The following is a 24,672-nucleotide window of genomic DNA, read 5'->3' on the forward strand; positions in this document are numbered from 1 at the left end:
GTCATCTCACCAATTTGTCTTTTTGGGTTATATTGTCAGAAAAGTTCTTTTTTATCAGTTCCACTCAAACTTCATTCAGTGCTCTCTCAAGTCTCAAGGTCAAAGTCATGTCGCTGGCATTATAAATGAACAATGGTGCTAAATACTTTAGATGAATTTTTTCACTGGATGCCAGAATTTCAAGATCTTTGCTAAAGGTCTTTACCATTATCATTCGCAGTATGGTAGAAAAGCAAACATTATCCTCATTTTGTTTTTGTTTTTAAAACAAAACCTACCTAGTTACTTTCATGTCTACTTTAACAATTCCATCATAAGTATGTGGACCTGCAAAGACATCAGTGTGAAATGGCATTTTGTAAATCAGAGAAAAAAATCTGATAGCAATGTTTCTAATGTCTATTTAGAGAATTTAAGAAAAAAGAGTTTCCAGCACAATCACGTAATGATCAAAGTCTGGTATCATTTGTTACTCTATGTACCTCGCTGATAAAGACGTAACCATATCCATAACCTGAAACACAACAACAGAAACCCCACAAAGCATCAAGAATATTACTATACTTCATATATCTGAAGAATGCAGAGTCATGATTACCTGGGTGGAAATAATTGTTACATGTACATACATTTTAAAACACATGACAGGCAAATACAATGTACTGTAGACTGTACCATGAGGAACTTTTTAAATGCATTTCAGCAAAAAAATAATCTTGGTCCACATAAGTAAATAACCACAGCCATGGTAATAAACTCTGACATACTTCATCTGTTCAAAGAACAATGTTCATTGAAAAAGTGTATAGAATATCTAAATTGTGGTTAAGAATTTAAGTCAATTGATAATAGTTAGCAATTAGACTATTGTAAAAAGACAAACCTAATGGAGAAGCCATATTTGGACTAACAGTAGTTGAGATCGGGATTTTCTGGTTTATATCAAACCTGATAAAAGAAAAATTATGTCATTTATATATACTGTTCATTGCATGCTAACAATAATTGTTTGGTATACAGTACAGTATATTAAAATTGATTAATGATTTTAAAATCTGTTTTGCATCAGCATTTAAGTCAGTTGAAGATTTTCTTATAACAATGGGAATAGATTAGTGATATGTAGGAATAAACTGAAATTTAAAAAATACATATTACCTACAATACTTTAATGTTGCTGGTTATAGATTCACACTTCACTTTATCTCGGTCCTAATGAAATTCTGAAAAATAGGATAAATTCTTTGAATGAAACTAAACAAATTTAACCTGCGTGTGAAAAAAAAAATTATGTATTTTTTTGGATTCAACAAGCAATCGTCATTAGCAAGGCATATAAATATCCACCTGGCCTATGTTAAAACGCTGGTACTTGCTGCTCTTCAAGTAGTTATGCTTGATACCAGACAAGACTATCCGATAAGAGAACCGGAAGTATGAATACGTTGATCCGGCTAGAGATTGAGTTATTGCCGGCCAGCTTAACGCCAGTGTTGGTAAGTGGAAAATGAATCATTGTCACAGTACGATATCGAATATGTATTGTCACATAAGCAATGTCTTAATTTTGAAACATTAGTATTTAAATAGACTATACGGATATTCAAAAACATGTAAACATATCGATATTGAACAAATTACAGTCGCTCTTACGATACTTGGTTAGACCAGGTCCCACTTGTATAAAACATCTCAACTTGAGATTTCCTCAAGTCGAGATTTTCCTCAGCTAATATTTCCTTGAAAATATCTTGTATGAAAATTCCTCAAGGAATTTCAGGACATTCTAGCCGATGCCTTCCTCCTGTTCCTTGAGAAAATTTTATACAAGCCGTTTTTGAAGAGATATCAGCTGAGGAAAATCTCGACTTGAGGAAATCTGAAGTTGAGATGTTTTATACAAGTGGGGCCTGGGACGTAGATAACTGTTATTTACGTCCCTGGTTAGACGACGTAGCCATAATAGTTTGTGGAGGTTTACACGACGTACATGGTTTCAATGAAATCGTGTTTTCATTAAACATTGCATTCACATTGCACTACTCGAAAGGTTGTGTAATATGAAGGTTATGTTTACTAAAACACATTTTTATTAAAAACCAAGTACCAATGGCTTACAATGTAATTGAGTAACAGTTTGACAACTACAAGTGTGTGAAATCTTTGCCGCTTCAGTTTCGGACCCCATAATAATCGTATCTCGATGACAATGCGACATCAAATTAAGAAATGTATTCAATAAAGTGATCGGTGAAACGCCAGTATTTTTTCTGAAAGATATCAAATACGACCTCAAATTCGCTCACCAGAAATAATGACAGACATGTATATCGGGAACGTGTCTATACTTCCGTTTTTGGTGATATCACTGATTACAGAGTTTGAGTAAGCCTAACAGTGGCCCAAAAGTGCACAAAATTTACAACAAAATCATCATTTACAACAGGAATGACAATTCAATAAAAGATATCCAAATATAATCATTTCATTTATGTTGGAAATGTTTTTCTGTGTGCATCTTTTCAAATGGGTAAGATTAAGATTTTTATTCTTTTATCTTTGTTTCTCAAATATTTCTTAACAGTTTTTCGTATCACAAACTTTTCAAATAAGATTATTTTCTCATGTGTCGCTCTACAACTCACTTGTTAAATCAGTCATAGACGTCCCTGGTTAAATTGAATAAGAAAGCAGTCATCAAAAACAATTGTTTTAAAATCATTATTTTTTCAATGTAAGATGTACATGTTTGAACTTCCATTGCAAAAGAAATTGCAAGAATGTGTGGCCTATTATTCATGGCCGATTTTTATTCACTGAACAGATGCCAACAAAACACTGTCATCCGATGATATATTGATGGCCTATCTGGGACGATATTCTCTGGGGAAGTGTCATATGTTACAGTAACCCAAATCACCTGTGTTCTAGGTCAATGGTACATGTAATACTATTCAACAAAATGGTCACAATGAAATGTCTATACCATATAAATGTACCCCTTGGTAACTGATCAGACAGAAACACCTGAAGAGTATATACACACCAGGATATCATGTGGTTGATCAGTGGTCTGATTAGTAAGGTGAAATTCAATGCAAACCTTCGTGTCTTTTCTTAGAACTGATCTTACTTTTAATTAAAAGTGGTCTTCAATTAATCAAGAAGTAAGGTTTTGCTGTATATGTACCTATGTAGACATACATACATAGCACTTATATGGCCCAGACTGGCCTCAATGCAGTAAAATAACAGTGTCGGAGATCAAACACTGTAGATAAGATAAATCAAGAGGTGTAAATTTCATAAATATTTCAAGTGTTCTCTCTTTTTATTGAATCAGATATAATTATTTCTGTGTAAGACTGCAGCTGGATGTGTATTGTCTTGTTATGTATAGTAGTAGTAGTTCTCGGTTATTCTTGTCTATCTACAATGTACATGTATTCACAACAATCCTTTCGGTATACACTACAAGTTAAAGCCCTTACAATTTGCTTTAATCACATGATTATATTTAAGCTTTTGTCCAATGAAAAAAAATCTGTGAAGTAATCGTGTTTACAAACATGTATAATAATCTGAATAAGTCAAAAAATTATTTAAGAAAAATAAATATGTTGATTACTATACTTGTACTATATGCAACTTCATCAGTTTAGTGAGTGTACCTAAGGTTACCACAGCCATCTTTACTGATTTTAGAAAAGAAATCAGAGATTTGAAAAAAAACCTATCCAAGATTAAGACTCCCATGTCATCATGATCAAGTTTCCTTGTGAATTAGATATATGAAGTTACATGCTCACTTTTTACCTAGACATCAGGATTGGATTCCTGAAAGGCTATGGAAAGATGAGGGGGCACCTGCCTAAATTTGATTCCCAAAACAGAAGTGAGCATAGGGGAATACCTGGTCAACCACATGGGTGTACTTCAGTTTAATCCCACCATAAGACTCTATGGCATGCTTCCATATGGGCTAAAAAGAGTGGTTAGTTCAATAACATGTTTCCCAATTGTTGTAAAATAATTGAAGTTAATGTTTATTATTTTATATATTTTTATATGTTCAGGAGAAGTTAACAATTCACATATGATGTCAGAAGAAATTGGGTTTGCCCAGACAAACATGCAACAGGAGCAAATCAGAAAACGTCCAGGAGGTAAGCGACACAAGTGTGAAGTCTGTGGTAAGGATTTCCCGCGGCCTAGTACCCTCCAGACACATCTCAGGACACATACAGGAGAGAAACCATACAAGTGTGGTGATTGTGGTAAGGAGTTTTATGTCTTGTATGGACTTCAAAAACACTTGCAGATGCATACAGGAGAGAAGCCGTACAAGTGTGGTATCTGTGGTAAGGGATTTATTCAGTCCGATACTCTAGAAGGACACTTCAGGCTACATACAGGAGAAAAGCCTTATGAGTGCTATGTATGTGGTAAGGCCTATATTCGGACAAGTACCCTAAAGGTACACCTCAGAACACATTCAGAACAGAGACGACACAAGTGTGAATTCTGTGGTAAGGGGTTTAATGAAGCAACTTCACTTAAAATGCACAATAGGATACATACAGGAGAGAAGCCTCACAAGTGTGATGTGTGTAATAGGAGATTTTGTCAGTTAGTTGCCCTACAGGGACATCTCAGGACACATACAGGTGAGAAACCATACATGTGTGATGTATGTGGTAATGGGTTTGTTTGGTCAGGTGATCTACAGAAACACATGAGAACACATACAGGAGAGCGGCCTTACATGTGTGATGTGTGTGGCAAAAAATTTAAACAATCAAGTGGCTTACACAAACACATGAGAATGCATACAGGAGAGTGTGCATACATGTGCGATGTCTATGGTTAAGGATTTAATAAGGAAAATAAGGTGAATGTATTCTACACTTTACATACGAAAGGGAAGCCTTACAAGTGTGATATCTGTGGAAAAGTGTCTAGATGGCAACATCATATACAGAAACACAAGTGTACATGTGATGATTAATAATACATGTATTAATATATAGGTTGTAAGGTTCTACATTCTACATCCTAGCTGAATAAATTCATTTAAAAGTGTAAGTGCACCTGTTTAAAGTGTTTAAAGGTAAGTAGGTTTATGATATGGTATCTAGACCACAGTCAATCTGGCTCAGGGAAACTTGTGGGACGATGATTTGTTGTTGCAATATCCCTTACTTATGGGGTAATTGCCGTTGTAGTTCTGATACTTTTGAGGTGATTTATCATTGTACGTTCGTTATTTGTGAGGTAAATTGTTTCAGCTTGCTAGGTGGATACCATAATTTGAATATCCCTATAGTGGTGAATTAAGTGAAAGTTCAGTCCAGCCAATTAATAAGTGACCATTTATTCGTGAGTCAGATGCTTCAATCATCTCGGAGATATCAAAGGAAAACTGCCAATGGGCATGCAAGATTATACAATGACACAGCATCAGTTGTCTGTCTGTGGTCTGACATCAACTTCTACATATGAAATGAATTCTCCTTATAAATAACCAAGAGGACCTGGACACTGATATTTGACCCATAACATGCTGAGATGAAGGGCCACCAAGGTTGTTCAAGCAAATGGCCTTGACCCACAGAAATTACTTAATTGCAGATGAGCTTTTTTGACTAACACAGAATGAGTGTACGTTACTCAATTAAAGATCTAGACATGTGTACAATCAAAAACTGAAATGCCATTGCATGTTGTTATTGATCAGATATATGTCCAGTAAGATAGGAACAAGGTGTTGAAATGTATGTCTGAGTGTTCGTGTTTAATGATCAATAAATATCCTATAGGTAAAATATAATTTTGTAATGTTTTCTGTTAAGGCAAAAAAATCTGTCTGTGTCTGTCAATGTCTGTGTTTCCAACTGTTGCTATATTTATGCTATTTTTTTTCAACATTTTGGCCAAAAAGAAAAACTCTTCTACTATCAGTGTTGATGATGATCCTTAGCAGCACTAGTACTTGTTTATTTTTGTTTTTCTTTTTTGATCTCCTCTGCAAAGAAGTGTTATAGGAAGAGTATATAGGAATCACCTAGTATGTCTGTCCATCTGTTTATAAGTGCAACTCTTACTCAGTTTCACAGAAAAACAAGAAAGACCGATTTCCATACATACATATATATATAGATATAAATGCACACATACAAGTTTTACATAACTTGAACATGAGTACAAACTATTCCCTTATCAATATGGATACTTCAGAAGTCGATGGCAAAAACCAGCAATTATTATGAAAAATCCTTTCCAACCGACCCTTACATCTATATTTTACTGGTCCAACAGTGTAAAAAATTTGAATTATATCAGAGATCACATGTATAAAACAGTATACATTTGTTGACTAGGTTTGTGGTCAACATGTGTCATGTTGATCCGATTAGATATTAAATATTAAATATAGATACAGAATAAGATAAAGTAGGACTAGACCTAGATATTGTATTGAACTTTTTTATACACATTGTACAGCTCTTTACTCGACCTAGAATTTGCCAGTGATCTCTGCAATCTCAATTTTACATAAACTTTAAAAAGAAGACCACGATACGAGGTTGAAGCAGCATTCGAATAAGCAGCCTTACTTCACTGACTTTCTAGTTCAATACTGAAGAAGTTATAACATACAATGTACGTCAGGTTTTGTTTTTCATTATGTAAGAAAATGACACTCTGAAAAAGGAGATTGCCACAAAGGTTTCCTTCATTTTCATGAAAAATATATAACTGCAAAAATTTGAATCATCGAATAAAACAACCTTTACAATGTATTAATTTTGAAAAAAATATTGGATGTAAATTAGTCATAATTATTTAATCCATTTGTAAACCAAGATACATTATTTGTCTCAATGTTGACTATGTTCATTCTATCAAACACCCTTTCTATTTTAATGACTTGATTTTGTTATTTCGCATTGTTGTCATTGACAAAAATGAAACCAGTCTTTAAAAGCAGTGCGCAATATCAATCATTTATACTTTTTGGAAGGTAATTATTGATTACATTAGCGACATTGGGATACAAGGCTGAATATTTCTGAGAAATGAATGAAACCTGTTTTAACTATGATCACACTGAAAGTTTAGTGAAACCTTTAGTAGCTGCCCACACCAACATAAAGGCATGCTCGTACAATCGTTTTGCCATTTCTTTTCTGAAAATCCGTATGGCGCCAGGTTGTTGAGTGTAGACTTTGTGGAACCGTCTGAACAAAGAGGTGATACCACTGTATCGACGCATGTCATGAAGCGTCACGATCAGCAGGTAGTACGCGTACACTATGGAGTCGACAAATACCCAGCCTTCGTAATGAGTACCGTTCACTGTTTTTGGTCTCTTCATCTCGTTCTGTAGATCAGGCGGTATAAGAAGCTGGTCGCAGGGACTGAAAACTATTTCTGACACCTGAAATCCTTTGTTGTTTTGTGTGAGATAGACACACTCAATCCCCTCTATATTTACAGGATGTGTCGCAGTGACCTGATCTCCTTGTGTACACAGTTCAAATTCCTGGCTTGCCTCCATTGATTTGATGACAAATGACAGGAGAGGGACGCAATAACCTAGTCGTCTTCTGTAATAAAATAACGTCGCTAGTTTTATCCGAGCAACATATCCATTTACACGTAACTTTGAAACAATTTCCTTTTGTAAAGAATATATCAATTTGTTTGGAAAGACCATCTCCTCGCACACTGACATGGCACTGAACGTAATGGAATCACATAATGAACCGTTTTGAATCTCATTGATAGCATGCCAATCTCTAAGACAGAAATGAGATGTCGTGTAGAGTTCCTTGCCTTGGGGTATATTTGATTTTTCATCCCTAAATTTAGTACAAATGAAATCGATTTCCTTAATCCTCTTGTAAAGTAAATATTTATGTAAACATTCGCATGATTCCCCGTTTAGATGTTCACATCTCACATCATTCATTTGTACATTCAGGGGTAAACATCGGTACACCACTGTAGGGCCTTCTGCGATGATACCACCCAAGATTTCGAGGATTTCTTTATGAATGTCCCCTTCTAGTTTTCCTTCCAATAAATTAACATTAGTCATGAAATAACTCGGACAATTTTTGTTTTCCACGTACGATTTCAGCTTCATCAAAGAAGAAATAAAGCAGCCGGTCAGATTTTCTGGTCTCCAGAAATCTCTCTCTCGCTCCTCGCACATCCAGAACATTACAGTTTTAACATGGTATGAACTCAGTGGTTCCTTCATTTGTGGCTGGATTATCCACTTCAACACCAATTTCATCAAAACGTAACATTTCATCTGAACATGATTGAATGATTTAGTAAGGAGACACTCCGTTTTGGTCAAAGACAAACGCCACTCCAACGCTTCTGTGTCACTAGATTTGTGTCCAACAGCAACAACGAGACAGCCGTATTTCTTTGTAGCATCTATAATCCACCCGGGAGGCCATTTGTAGTTCCTCTTCCTGTTACACCATTCGTTGAATTCAAAAGGTAGAAAGGGACAATGTAAGGCTAAAACAGCATCTACCTCTAAACTGATATTTTCTCTTTCGTCACACAACACGGTACCATGAACAGCTGGCCCATGAGTTTCGTACACAAAATCAAGTTGGTTCGCAGGCAACGAATTCTGTTTGTATGTGTTAAGAAAGTATATCCCTCCTCTAAATTTAGTGCAATCTTTCGGGAGGATTTGAGACCCATACGATAAGCATTGCAAGTATTTGTATCCATGGTTTGGTCCACTTTCCAAAAGTAACACAGGGAGTTTTAAGTTGGCTTTAGATGAAATAAAATCATTGGCTGCGTCGAGACTGCTTTCATCAAATGTAAGTACTGGCAAAAAGAAAATTCAAAAAGCATCCCTTTTGCTACCAACACACATCATGTGGAAATCAGCTTTTGGGAAAGGATGAAAGAGGTTAGATGCTCTTCTACGATAATCGATGAAGCTTCTGGAAAACCCGTATCCGTCCAAAACGCGATTCAGTTGATTTGGTATTCGAGAACGTCCGATGTCCATGTCGGTTAATGAACCCTAAAATAAACACAAGAAAAGTGTTTATCTTTCGAGTTCATACATTGAAAGGGACTTTGTGAAGTTACTACGAATTTATCATTAAGTTGACGTTTTTGTAAGTAGTAAAAGTTCCGAAGTTTTCATTAATAATACGTTAAAATGTACAAGACAAAGTTTTAGTAACACAAAATCAATTGAAAAGCCCTGTTTGACCGATAGGATGTTAACGGATAATGTATCGGTATGTCGGGAATAAGGTTAACATTTCTGATATACATTCTATAGAGTTGTTACACATCTTCAATGTCCTTATTCTATCTAATCTATTAAATTGGCAATAAGAATATACGGTTAATATCTGGAGTGGTTCGCAAAAATAACTTTTGTCCAATATGAAAATGCTTTCCGAAAGAGCCACGACTTCGATAGCTTGCTCTTGCATGGTTCCAGGTGGTGTAGGATGAGACGTTACCTACTGTCAATCTGACAAATTTGGAATTCGACCAATGAAGTGAACAAAACATGCTTGATAGCAAACACGCCTAACGGCTTAATTTAGACATTTATCAACTGCGACACAGACTGTCTGTTATCTGACAGATACCACAATTTTTTTAAAGATAGGACGTCAGTACAGATAATTCGGCGCTAGTTATTGCTTTCAGATATCACGAATTCTGCACTAGCTATTGGTTGCTGTTATCACATAATACAACTTAATATACCCCACACACTGACTTTTCTTATGCTTTGTGTGTGTGTGTTGTGGAAGGGAAAGCAATGAACATCAATGATAATAAGCATTTAAGCCCGGGTAGATCATTTTTGTGTGCAGGCGGTAGAATTTGTGATTTTATCTTAATACATAGATATGTGCTTTTATCTGGTATGTGTACGTCGCTGTGAAAGTTCCGATGATGTGGTGCCGTTGTTAGTATCACTCCAACTGTTTATCGGTATATGTCGAGCAGTCGATCATATATTATAAGTTATATTGAACAGGGATTAAACCAACAGAATGTCCGACTGTTTCTACGAACACGACCATGCAACGTAATTTGAACATAAGTGAAAATAATGGATGAAATTAGTTTTTATAATGACATGTACATAACTGTAAAGAATAGGCGCGAATTTTAATTTGGATCACAAGCATGGACTGCTTCGTTATCCATTTGTTAATAAGAAGCTTTGTTTATTTACCGCGAGTGAATTTTACTAGTAAATAAGAGGATAAAGGCGGCGTGACGATTTACCCAATTATACCCAAATACACCCAAATAAAGCCAAATCGTACCCAAATATACCCAAAATCTACCCAAATATACCCAAATACACCCAAATATACCCAAACATACCCAAATGCATCCAAATAAAGTCAAATCATACCCAAATATACCCAAATACACCCAAATATACCAAAATCTTACCAAAATATACCAAAATCTTACCCAAATATACCCAAATAAAGCCAAATCGTACCCAAATATACACAAATTCGTTCCCGCTTCATTTTTGTCCGTTTCTGCCCGTTAGCCTATATGGTATTACGGAATTTATATGAATTGCCTTAGTAAATGGAAGCTAAAATTAGACAAAGATAGTCTATTTGATCATGTGTATATCGTTTATTAGTAATAAAATATAATACCAGGAACGTATATAACAGATATACGTCCATGATAATACAGGGCCCGTTACGGCACGTTCCTGTAAATCGATTTGGCTTTATTTGAGTATATTTGGGTAAGATTTCGGTATGTTTGGGTAGATTTTGGGTATATTTGGGTAAGATTTCGCTTAATTTGCGTATATTTGGGTAAGATTTTGCTTTATTTGGGTATATTTGTGAAAGATTTGGGTGTATTTGGGTATACTTGGGTGTATTTGGGTAAATAGTCGCGCCCGGATAAAGGAGATGTATAGGTTGTGTCATACGTCGTTCTGCATAGGCAAGAAAGTAGGTCTGGAATGAGATTAACATCAAGTCTACGTAGTCTATGTTTATTGTGAAAATTTCAAGTAGCGTCATATCAGACTTTAGCATATTGACAAGAGAAGCTTCGTGCGTGGACGTACCGAGTAAATCAAGTATTCTTGTTGTATTTAAACGCAGGATATATCTTATTTATTGGATGTGTGTGTGTACATGATACGACGAATAATCATGTGATATTGTGGCCATGCTGCACAATATGAGGAATGACGATAATTGTTCCCTAAGACCGTATATACTGCAGTCAAAATGTCAATAAAACTTAATGGATGACTGACGACTTTAAACAAAAACGGGTGTACACTTACAGTCTCTTCATACCAAGTATGTACCGTCAGCTGATTCTCTCTACACGTTTACACAAGGTTGACTATCACTTATAGATCTGACTGATTGTACAGTAGTTCTTGAAATACACGAACGGACTGCTCTACTGATCTTATACATAATGCTTTCTGTGGATGTAGGGAAACCAGCTTTCCTGTATCAAGGAACAACCTCTATACACAACATTATACATACCCATTAGGATCTGTCATATCTACCTGTATACATGTACATTCGTGACGTCACTTCCGTATTGTATAAAGTAAACACCAGGTACACACCTACAAATGTATACATGCGTGACGTATCAACAACCACTGTCCCACAAGGGCCTGTACTACAAAGGAGAAAAAAACCGTAAACATAAAGACTGGCTATATTTAGAGATCTATTGAATTGATAGTTGCATACCATCAATTTGTTTTAATAAAATTATCGACAGAACACACTAATAGAATGAACAATGCCAAATGGGGCCACCTTCGATATAAAGAAATACTTCAATACGAAACCACTTTACATATTACAGGCCATATACTTTATAAGAAATAACACGGACTATGAAGAGTTCAAGCTTTAAATGATAAAACAATAATATGTACAATATTTCATTAGCTGAAACACGGACTGAATTGGTACAACATAGTTCAATCTATGATTCGTTCAATATTACCTACCTGCTTTAAAATTATTTTTTCTGGTATCAGTTACAAACATCACTAAATTCTGGAGTGGTTTATACCTGTATGATGCATTATATATTATACATTATATATTTTTGTACAATCTTCATGTAATGTGATACAGGTTGATGCAAATACTGATAGTGAGGTTAAATATCCTGGATTGTATCAATTTAAGATTTTTATCTCTATTTAAAATCGACTTGAATGTTTTATCTTTTATTGATAACCATAGATACAGCAAAAGTTTTGAAAAATATTTTTACACCTATTTTAAATTGTATATCGCAGGTGACCTCCATAGAAGGGAGATAACTTTAGATAAGTTAGATCAACTTTAGATCAAAGAACGTCGAGGCACAATAAAAAGTAATACAGTAATAACAAAGGGTTGTTAATTGAATATCTTTATAATATATATCCTCTTGTTTAACCACCAACCCTCATATCACATCATATCATATCCCATTCAAGTTGTGTCTACAATATAAAAATACGCCGTCATTAGAACAGATGATAAACGATTGATATAAAGTAAGTTGAACAATTTATTATCATATCATGTCATCAATGCTATCATATATTCTCATTCCTTCGTAATCGTCGATTCCTTTGTTTATATTTCAGTATTAAATTATCCGTGTCTTCTTTAATCTATGATAAACATTCATGTGACATTTTTTCTCTCTAAGATTTAGATACCATAGACCATACATGGAAGTAATTGCACACTTACACACCAAGTGACATTTTAATCAATATTCTGAGTTATCGATAGCTTTTCTCAATATAAGTAGTCATATTATCTCTGGCACAATACGATACTGACACATTCTAAAGTAATCTCTGACACAATGAAATATTAACATTCTATATGTAGCTCTGACATGATATATCAACTAGTCCTTTGTTCTTGACACAGTGTTTTAGAAATTATGAAAGTATCTAGGAATATCTCATTATATAGCATTACATTTTTGTTTTTATTCGGCATTTTCATTTCTCGAGACACGGTCATGTATTCTACTTTTTTAAATGATCTGTAAACCGGATAATTAATCATATTGCACCACTGAGTTATATTTTCAATAAAACGGAATTTCTATTTACGTCACGCATCTTTTTTACCAATCAAAAACTACCTCTTCAGCGCCTATCATTTGTGATTTTAAACATGGAGGCAAACAATCAGAAAGGTGTCACGGGAGAAGCTAACACGAAGCGGTTTGCCTCATTTTCCGAAGAAAACTATTAATAAATGCCGGATTTCTGTAATGCTTGTTAAATATAAGATGGATGGTTAAAAAATTCAAATGAAATGTAATTTTTAAAAAAAAAAGCAAACAAACAAAAAATCGCCTTGGCCGATATTTCGTTTTGTACTCCATAAATTCTCATATCAAACCAATAATAGTGAAATAATTGTTAAGTATTATGTCACATACCCTGCATTTGACTGAATTAATTAATGCAGGGAAATTATTATCACGAGTGTAGAAAATGTTCCTGGGTGATAATGAAAAACTAAATCTGTACATGTACATGCGAAATATATTCACGTGGAAACTCTCGTAAACCCTTTAGTAGCTGCCCACAGCAACATAAAGGCATGCTCGTACAATCGTTTAGCTATTTCTTTTCTGAAAATCCGGATGGCGCCAGGTTGTTGAGTGTAGACTTTGTGGAACCGTCTGAACAAAGAGGTGATGCTACTGTATCGACGCATGTCATGAAGCGTCACGATCAGCAGGTAGTACGCGTACACTATGGAGTCGACAAATACCCAGCCTTCGTAATGAGTACCGTTCACCGTTTTTGGTCTCCTCATCTCGTTCTGTAGATCAGGCGGGATAAGAAGCTGGTCACAGGGACTGAACACAATTTCTGACACCCGAAATCCGTTGTTGCTTTGTGAGAGATAGATACACTCAACCCCCTCAATTTCCACATGCCTAGCACTAACTTCTCCCTCTTTACAAACTTCGAACTCGCAGCTTGATTCCAATGATTTGATGACAAGTGACAGGAGATGGACGCAATAACCCAGTCGTCTTCTGTAATAAAATAACGTCGCCAGTTTTATTCTAGCAATATAATTCTGTCCATGCAACTTTGCAATCCATTTCTTCTGAAGGGAATAAAGATGTTTGTTTGGAAGCCCCATACCTTCCAACACAGCTATTGATGAAAATGTGAGGGAATATATTGACGATTTGTTGTTTGACTCATTAACATTATGCCAGTCATTCAAAGCAAAGTGGCAGGTTCGATACATGCTGTCATTGAAAGAACAGTGCTGATTAAACAAGGTTTCAGTAGCTGCAATCTCCTCAAGTCTTTTTTTAAGGAGAAGCTGATGCAAACTTTGATCTAAATCGTTCATACAGTTATCATATCTTACACTACTCATTTGAGCATTCAGTGGCAAGCATCTGTATGCAACAGAAGGTCCTTCCGCAATGATATCATCCAAGATCCCTACCACTTTCTGGTGAATTCTACCTTCTAGTTTTCCTTCAAACAAATTGACTTTAGTCAAAAAATAGTTCGGACAGCATTTCTTAATAACATATGTACGTAGCTTCACAAGGGAACACATGAAACATTCGACAAGGTTTTCGGGTCTCCAAAACTCTTTCTCGTGTTCCTCAGACATCCAGAACATTGCAGTTTTCACATGATATGAACTCAACGCTTCCTTGCTTTGTGGTTGGATTATCCACTTTAACACCAATTTTAGCAAAGCATAGCATTTCATTTGGGTGTGATTAAACGATTTGGTAAGAAGATATTCAGTTTTGGTTAAGGAAAGGCGCCATTCAATCTGCTTCGTTGGACTAGCATAATGCCCAACACCTACCAACAAACAGCCATATTTCTTTGTTTCGTCTATTATCCACCCTGGAGGCCAACCGTAATCTCTTTTTCTCTTACACCATTCATCAAAGTCACCTGGCAGTGATGCACAATGGAAGGCTAAAACGCCATCGTACTCAAGATGCTGACCGTCACTGAAGTGTGATGAATTGCTTAAAGCTGGACCATGGATTTCCCAATTATCCTTATCATCATCAGCTGCTAAGAAAGCCTCTTTGACTGTGTTTGCGGCGTATTTGTATCCCCTAAACTGCGCAACCAGTGGACCATCAAATTTATTGGTCAAACATCTTAGATACTTGTATCCAGGTTTTAATCCTTTTTCCAAACTGAATACTGGCAGCCTATTATTATTTGAAAAATGTTCTACATTGCTTGACTCTGTTTCCCAAACAACCGATATAGGTAGAACACAGATACAGTCTAAATCTGATCCGGGGTCTAGAAAGGGACAGACTGCTTCCCGTTTGCTGCCTGCGACGAAGAAACTGTTTATGTTGTCGACAAGTAGAGCACCGGCACATATTTTTCTGCGATAATCAATAAAGGAAGTTGACAATCCATGTTCATCCAAAAACTTGTTAATTTTCCTGGATTCTAGCTGGGGGCAGTTTGCCATGGGCTGGTGTTTGTTCCTGAAGCAAATCAACGATATAGCATGGATCAAAGAAGCAATGCGAAGTAAATGTTTTCAATAAATGTATGTGTATTCACATGATTAGGGAAAATTGTGTTTCTGATTTCCCTACTGGCCCTAATTTTTTGCTGCTGACCCAGATTCTTTTTCAACATTTTGGCAAAAATAATTGCTGTAAAATCTCCTAATGTTTTGTTTGCCTGTTCCCTGAAGCATTTTTACCTTTCTGTGTATACATATTGCAAAATGAGTCTTTATCGAAGCTGAATAAATGGTATAAGTATGCAATTTACTGGTACCCTCGGTTCTTAACAAGTCAGTCTTCGGGACTGATTTAGTTGAACCGTGAAATCAGCGTGGTCAGAAAGACGTCATTATGATTGTGAACACATTTCCTTTTTATCAATTACTTAAAAAATACCTTTATTTCGCTAACGCAAGTAGAGGCTAAAACGCAGCTAAAGGGTATTTTTTTCTCGGAATATTAAGTAATAGCGGGATATATACATTTAAGATACAGTGATACATTGGATAAAAACTTATTGCATGTTTGCATAAATAAGTATTTACATTATTTTACTAATTTTTATGTTAATTATCTCAGCGACTTAACAACAACTGATCTGAATATATCGTGACTAAATTAGATTATCAGACCACCCGGAACCATTGTGCTTTACTAAAAACTGCTAAATCCATTCAGCGCCATCCTGTTAACACTATCATCTAAAATAACGTGGTTAAGTTTGTCTTATAAAATTCCTTTTATATGTAAAGAAAAAGAAAATGGAAATACTGTTACTGACAACATCACATGAGTACTACGCCCACGTCAGTTGGAAGTTACTTATCGAAGTTTCCTGTTATGAAGTGAACTGTGAAATAGCATGGACGAATACGGTTATGACTGAAGTTTTGAGTTCTTCCTGCTTCTTTTTTTCTCTTAATATTTCATTTTTCGTCTAAAACTGACGAAAACATAATAAATCATGTCCCAAAAATAAATCGTCTCCTAACGCAGTTTTATATGTTAATTTTTATAAAACATTTCACCCCGATTATTGTATTATGTATCGCGGACAGGCATAACCCATTAATAATACAGTTGTATATAAATACTGCTGGATCTAGGTTTTTCAGACAGAAACCGGAAACACAGATGTGTTTTCCTTAATTACACAAGTCAGTGGAATACGGTGAATATGGAAACAACTTCCCTGTCTGGATGTTTGACCATGTCCTTTTTAGGATATAGGCTATATCTAAGTACGTGGCGAAAGAAATTCTCGCAAGAATCGTATATCCAATAAATTAATTATTAATGGTTTGAAAAAGTTCCCTCGCCATAATTTATTTAAGTGGTCTGATATATATCCAACAAAATGAAATATTTGTGGTTTGCCGTGAGACTATCTTTGTGAGTCCTTATTATCAGCAAAACACTACAAAATTTTCGAACTAGAGTCAAAATAATAACTCATTTTATTGTCAAATAAATTTATAAAAGTTTATTTTGAAATGAGTTTAGATTCGGTTATTGAAACATGGACATGAAAACTCATAAAACAAACTACTATATTCAGGTCACATTTCAAGTGCAATTTTACACTAGTTTATTAGATATGATGAAATTTATTGTTACATCTGCTATGTGTTCAACGAATTCAAAAGTCACAAAAAATTAAGATATGGCTGAGAAGGAGAAATTGAAATGTATAAACAGTGCCCTGGAATGCAAATCCTTCGTCTAATCATGGTCTCAGTTTCCTAGGTGTTGTAACAATTAATTGAATTTGAAATCAATAATGTTCAGAGCAAACATTTTCAGTTATATCCAATGAATATGAATATGAATTTCTTAAATATTTAAACAACGTCTTCATTTTACAAGAAAAAAACTTTCATACTTACATAAATACCTTGTCGATTGCTTATGTTTGCCTTGTCCTTTGAAAGTCTTTTTATATCTGAAGAAAAAGAACGCGGAAATAACTGACACCACCGCATGGGTAGTACGCCCAAGTCAGCTGAAAGTTAGTAATGAAAGCTTCCTGTTAATTGTATAACAGTTTATAATCATAAACATACCTCATGTTAAAACTTCCTGTACCCAAAAACAAGGATACCAAGCAAATAACCAATGAAATTGCACCGTACACTTTGCTTCGTCCGTTTTCTTTTCTGCACTTATAAGTATCATTCCTGTTGGAAATCGAGAATTTAAATATAACTAGGTAAATTAAAACGTGCTGTACCACAGTATCTGAATCCAGCTGATATTTCTATAGGCAAAAAAAATTGAAAGATATTCACTGTGTAAATGTAATACACCATGGACGTGTGTTATTGCTAGAGGGAAGAAGGATGTGATTTCTACCTGGGATGTTAGTATAGTCTTTCAACACGTAATTGTAATTGTTATTTGCATATCGAGACATGCCAAAATACGCCAGAAACAAGTTCTTAGATTCCTGTGGTAGATGTCGTAGAATTGCTTACTTGAATTATACGCTGCAGGTGTCGTCGTTGACACAGAAGACGCTTACTATTTCGGAACACCTGGTATTATTCTCCTTTCATATATTTTGCCCTAGTTTTATTGGCTTTTAGTTTTGAGAAAGATTATGTTGACATATTTGTATTTTATCAGTGTTTTTGTATCTCCTTAGCTCTTTTTGTGTAAACGGTTGATAAATGACGAAATGTATGAATCAGGTGACAACACCAGGGATCCTACTTCTACAAAACTATAAAATCGCAAGTTCAAAATGGTCACCTGTCAGACATTTTTTCCAATCTCAAAAATGAAGTTTCAACTAGGGATCAGGAGAAATTGTTTTCAGGAAATCTGAAATCCGTGTTGTAAGACAAGATCTAGTGATAACAAATTAAATTATCAAAATCAAAGATGTCTCAAAAAAAAGCAGTCATCGCTAGGAGTATAACGAACATTCAACGCCAAAGATCTATCTCCTGTTACTATTATATACTCCGAACTATCCTAAAATCATTGATGAGAAGTGAAAAGAATGGACAGGTGTTATTATAATTATAAAGTGTCTTCATGTGTTACCGTAGGATCTTCTTCAAAGTAAATCCTTTACCACAGACAGCCCATATATATGTCTTCTCCATTGTATGTCTTCTAGCATGCATCTTTCCGGCATATGTCTTAACCCCTTACTACAGGCGTTACATTTGTGAGGCTTCGCTCCTGTATGTATCATGATGTAAACCTGTAGATCACTATTCCAACTAAATATCTTACCACAAAAATCACACTTGTACGGTTCCTCTCCTTTGTGTGCATTAAGGTGGGACTTCAGATGGTCTGCCCGACTAAAAAGAATGGAAATTGTTCACCACATACACGGTACACGCATGACATTGCCCCTGTATGCTGCTTTCTATACGAATGCATGTTACTTACTACACTGAAATGGTGTCTCCCCAGTATGAGTTCTCAAATGGACCTTTGATAAAAACAGCCTGCATGAATCCCTTGCCTTATACATCACATCTGTATGGTATACCGTCTGCATGCCAACTTTTATGTTTCTTTAAACTAAAACAACCTTATATGTCATTCCACAGATATCACATTTGAAAGTTTTCGCTCCTTCATGTGCAGCAACGTGTCCTTCAGGCTGCGTTTGTCCTTGTAACATTTACCATTTATTTAAAAGATGCTTAATTTCTACATCACAAATCCACCTGTATAAGTGACCATGTTGTGATAATATTTATTTCTATTTATGCATTTCTCTTAATCTATATTACTAAAGTTATTGATGCTGACTGGTAAACAGGAGCTGAAGTGGATCTCCATTGTAAAGTTCAAAATCAGGGTTGTTTTTATTTGCATAAAATCTTTTCCGTAGATTGGTCCCGACTCTTTAACGGTCAACACGACGGGTTAAACAGCCCACTGGAAAATTAAAAAATTTCCTTGGTTTGACACCTGAAACAGTGAAAAACTACGCATATTTTCAATGAACAGGAACATTGAAGTATTTTCACAATGACCCAAGAGAATTAATTTTCACAGCAGGAATTAATAGCTTTTAGCTGACAGTTGTCTTCATTGTGACAAAATAAATCAAATGTTTTATCAGAAAAAAGAGGTTTAGTGGGCCTGTGTACGTAAGTTCATCTTTTACACAACTTGTAAAAAGACGACATTAACTGAAGGGTAAATAAATTCTGGTAGTTTTTCAAGTCCATATCAAACATCTTCTTCACACTATACCGCTGCTGATAGTTCAAAAAGTCATTGCAGACCTTGTGGTCATGAGAGTAGGTCAATTATTAATACCCCTTCTTAACACTTTAAATGCTGGTAAAATTTCAAAAGAGGCCATTGCAGACCTTGTGACCATGAGAGTAGGTCAATTATCAATACCCCTCCTTTACACTATACCGCAGATGAAATTTCAAAAGAGGTCATTGCAGAGCTTGTGACCATGAGAGTAGGTCAATTATCAATACCCCTCCTTTACACTATACCGCAGATGAAATTTCAAAAGAGGTCATTGCAGAGCTTGTGACCATGAGAGTAGGTCAATTATCAATACCCCTCCTTTACACTATACCGCAGATGAAATTTCAAAAGAGGTCATTGCAGAGCTTGCGGTCATGAGAGTAGTTCAATGCTTTTTTTTATTTAAGCCTCCATCCAAACATGCTGCAGGCCTATTTATGAACATCCTGGCCTTTTGTGTCTTGATTTGTTTTAGATTCTGATTACTATTTTAATACAATTCACGTTGGAGAAGTTGGTAGTGGATCAAGATAATTCATCCCAGCATGCTGCATACCAGATATCATGTCATTGGTTACATTGATTATTCAAAGAGGCATTTTAAAGAAAAACACTGATTGCGATTATACAATGGACGGACAGCAAATACTGCAAATTAGCTTACTTCCTTTTGTATACAGCGATTTTTTCTCATTGATTACATTTCACCCTCTTAGCTTTTTCGTAACTAAGGCAAAAGTAAAACAGCAGCTGGGAGTTTAAAGTTGCAAGAATATGAGCAGGTGTTTCGGAAGTGTAGGCATCTTCTACTTCATTGTCTACACCCGCCATAGACAATTCAAGTAAACCTCACATTCCCAAATGTGAACTAGGTAAACAACAGCGGCACCTCATTGGTAAGCATTAAACATGTCAAGCTTTATAATGCAGTAAGAAATAAAATATTTCTCAGTGAGGTTATTGATAGGACGTAAAACGTTCCCACAACCTTTATTAACATACATCTCTCAATATCAGCTATGTTAGGAGTTTGTTTGCCAGTTCCTGCCATCTTGCATGAAAATCGTTATTATAAATTGGATCAACTGCGACAGATAAACAACATATGTTGGAGACGCTAGGATGTTACTATACAGAAACGGAAAATTCACAAAAGGGAAATTCAGATCGTCACACAATATTACAACTTTGTGGAAATCTGTCCCTGTTTTTTTTTTTTATTTATCATAAAATAATCCTTAATTTCTAATCCTGGTTGGTACATGTATATCTGATGGGCATGGTCAATAATTGTTTTGTTACCTATACATATGAAATTGAAAATTGATGTCATCAATACCTCTGAGAGTGAAATCGAAGGACTTCATGTTTTGAAAAGCTCTTCCTAGCTAAACCTCGAATGAAAACAAAGCAAGTCAGCCGTGAGAGGGAAACGCAGTTTGTTACAATAGGTATACAAATAGTCTGTTCAATGTCAACCAGAAATGAAATTATTACTATGATTTTGTCTTTTATATCACAGTGTGGTTCAGTTAATATTAACAAGGGCCAAGAGGGTCTGTATCGGTCACCTGTAAATGCAAACCTGTACATTTCTTTAGAAGGAAAACATTTCCCCTAATGAACCTCACCCCACAGATACTGCTTCAAATTCCCTAGGAGTGGGGACTGAGATCAGTTGTTAATCTCTCGATGCCCAGTAATGCTGTTAAGTTATGAGATGGTAATTTCAATGGCTTTAAAGGTATAATCTGTCCTGGGGTTGGACCAGACACCAGGACAAATTATAAGTTATGGTTGTGTTTTATCTTCTGATGCTCAACAATGCTACCATTATTCAAATAACCAAAGATCCAAATGAATTGTTGATGGTGCAAAGAAGTGATATGAAAATGAACTAAATCTACCTGGGGGTTAGATTTTCCCTGCTAGGCCCTACCCATCTGACCCAAAACCGACACTTTATACAAACCGATTTCAATTAACCCAAGCATGCTTCAGACCAAATATGGACAATATCCTGCAATTCCTGAAGACGAATATACATTTTACAGATATTGATAGATTTTCCCTATTGGGCCCCACCCCTTTAGACCCAGGAGGCCAAGACCCACCATTTATACAAAACTGATTGTCCTTCATCCAAGCTCTTTGGGCAAGGTGACCTAAAAAGCACTGGCTCTGTTAAAGGAAACTGAACAGCTTGAGGTATGTTTTATCCTTCAGAGTAAGAACATGTGTTGTCTTCTTCCTTATATTCATACCAAACTGTTTTTGCTTTTTCAAACAATATTGTTTTTGTAACACAAGTCTCTTTCTTGTGTTAAAATGATAGAGTAAGTATCTCAATAAAGCCTTTCCTTGATCCAATACATAAATTGTTAATACAATGTAACATACTCATACATTTCTTACAGGCTTCGGGAGAATGCGATAAAACTGCCATCGTTTTGAGGAAGGCTTTTAAACTGTCATCAGCTATTGAAGAGTCTTACTAGGCATAAAAAGCCTTAACACTGCTAGTGATCCTGTATGTGTTCCTTAAACCAAGCAATGGTATATTTGTAATCATTATATTTGTGTGATGAATTAGACTTTCTTATGTTTGCTTGTGGAGAAACCCTGATGTCATAACCCTCAGGGATGTATCAACAGTACAAAATGTTAAACCTGGCTTCTCGATGGATTCCTTTCAACATATTTGGATAAAATATCCAGTATGTATAATAGTTTCATCTTTGTGATTTTATAAGTACACATGAATGCACACCTTAATAAGACAGTACTGGTTAATAATTTTTCATTATAAAAGAAAAAAAGGCTATTTAAAATGAAGATTTGTATGGGAGCTAACCCTAGCAAAAACCACAGACATTAGGATATTATGTTTTATGTGTACAGTACGACATGTCTGTGATGAAGTTGTTAGGGTTTATTTGAGCTTTACGACATAAATGAAATAACAAGTTTTTAACATCTTTTCTGTTTATTATTAATCTGTAATATAAATTTCAACACGATGGAACTATTCAGTTTAATAAACATAAATTACAATCTTTCAGTAAGTTTCTTGTTAAAATCATTTAATTTTTATTTTCTTACCAACACCTGAAAACATACAAATACTGCATACATGTTTTTCATTATAATTTTGCCATCACCTAATATACATTAGTCATCACAAGTTGTAAGACATATTAACTTTGCTGTTTTGGGTAAGGAATTTATATAAGCTGATTTTCAATCTCAAAAGTATGGGTAACTTTGCTGAAAGTAGAAATAAGTAATAATTAATCTAATTTGGTGTAAGTTGAAGAATATGTGTGTAGACATACAGACATGTGATCTATGTGTACCTAGTACCTGTGAGCAGGCTTCAATAAGTAAATTCTTCATCCACATTAAGTATGAACATGTCATGTAGAGTACAACATCTTAAAGTTAAGGTATACATAGCAGTTACAATGATGCATTAACCTCCGTTTTCTTGATGTGGCAACAAGCTCCTTTACCAGATCTAATTATAACGACAACAGCTAATGAATTCTGTCTATGTACATGTACATACAATCAATATACATTGCTTATTGGTTGGTTATTCATCCAGGATATACCAAATTCAAATTGCATTGACAAGTAAGAAATAAAACAGGAGTTAGGTACAGAGAGAAAACAAGAGGCCCATGGGCCTTAACGGTCATCTGACAAAAAGCAAGCCAAACCTAGAAAGTGGGTTGAGGTCATTCATTTGAACAAACTTGGTAGCCTCTCCTCCAAGCATCTTACAGGCCCAATATCAGCACTCATGGACTTTTGCTTGTTGAGAAGAAGTTGTTTGTATATTTTAACATATTTGACCCCTGTGACCTTGAAAGTGGGTTGAGGTCATTCATTTGAATAAACTTGGTAGCCTTTCCTCCCAGCATGCTACAGACCCAATATCGGCACTCATAGACTTTTGCTTATTGAGATGAAGTCCTTTGTATATTTTAACATATTTGACCCCTGTGACCTTGAAAGTGGGCCAAGGTCATTCATTTGAACAAACTTTGTAGGGCTCCATGCCACATGCTATGGGCCAAGTATTAGCCCCCTAGGCCTTCTAGTATTTGAGAAGAAGTTATTTAAAGATTTTGACATATTTGACCCCTGCGACCTTGAAAGTTGTTCAAGGTCATTCATTTAAATAAACTTGGTAGCCTTTCCTCCCAGCATGCTACAGACCCAATATCGGCACTCATAGACTTTTGCTTATTGAGATGAAGTCCTTTGTATATTTTAACATATTTGACCCCTGTGACCTTGAAAGTGGGCCAAGGTCATTCATTTGAACAAACTTTGTAGGGCTCCATGCCAGCATGCTATGGGCCAAGTATTAGCCCCCTAGGCCTTCTAGTATTTGAGAAGTTATTTAAAGATTTTGACATATTTGACCCCTGTGACCTTGAAAGTTGTTCAAGGTCATTCATTTAAACAAACTTGATAGCCCTTCATCCCAGCATGCCACAGGCACAATATCAGCAATCTGAGCCTTTTGGTTATTGAGAAGAAGTTGTTTAAAGATTTTAACATATTTGACCCCTGTGACCTTTAAAGTGGGTCAAGGTCATTCATTTGAACAAACTTGGTAGTCCTTCATCCCAGCATGCTACAGGCCTTATTTTAGTTGCCTGGGCCTTTTGATTACTGAGAAGAAATCCTTTGAAGATTTAAAGACATTTGACCCCTGTGACCTTGAATGAAGGTCAAGGTCATTTATTTGAACAAACTTGGTAGGGTTTCATCAAAGCAAGCTACAGGCTAAATATTAGTTGCCTGGGCCCTCCAGTTATTGAGAAGAAG

The 24,672-nt window shown here is 35.5% G+C and overlaps 1 protein-coding gene across 1 annotated transcript; it reads left to right on the plus strand.

Moving 5' to 3' along the window:
• The first annotated feature begins 1,489 nt into the window (after positions 1–1,489).
• On the plus strand, positions 1,490–5,813 carry LOC132562948 (zinc finger protein 239-like). The gene is made up of 2 exons (XM_060227726.1): positions 1,490–1,496; positions 4,077–5,813. The coding sequence occupies exon 2, from the start codon at positions 4,097–4,099 to the stop codon at positions 4,868–4,870; it is 774 nt and encodes a 257-aa protein (XP_060083709.1). The 5' UTR covers positions 1,490–1,496; positions 4,077–4,096; the 3' UTR covers positions 4,871–5,813.
• Positions 5,814–24,672: the final 18,859 nt, after the last annotated feature.

Source organism: Ylistrum balloti, unplaced genomic scaffold (genome assembly GCF_031769215.1).
Source record: "Ylistrum balloti isolate Yb309-2 unplaced genomic scaffold, AGI_CSIRO_Ybal_v1 Utg371552, whole genome shotgun sequence".
Taxonomy (NCBI): Eukaryota; Metazoa; Mollusca; class Bivalvia; order Pectinida; family Pectinidae; genus Ylistrum; species Ylistrum balloti.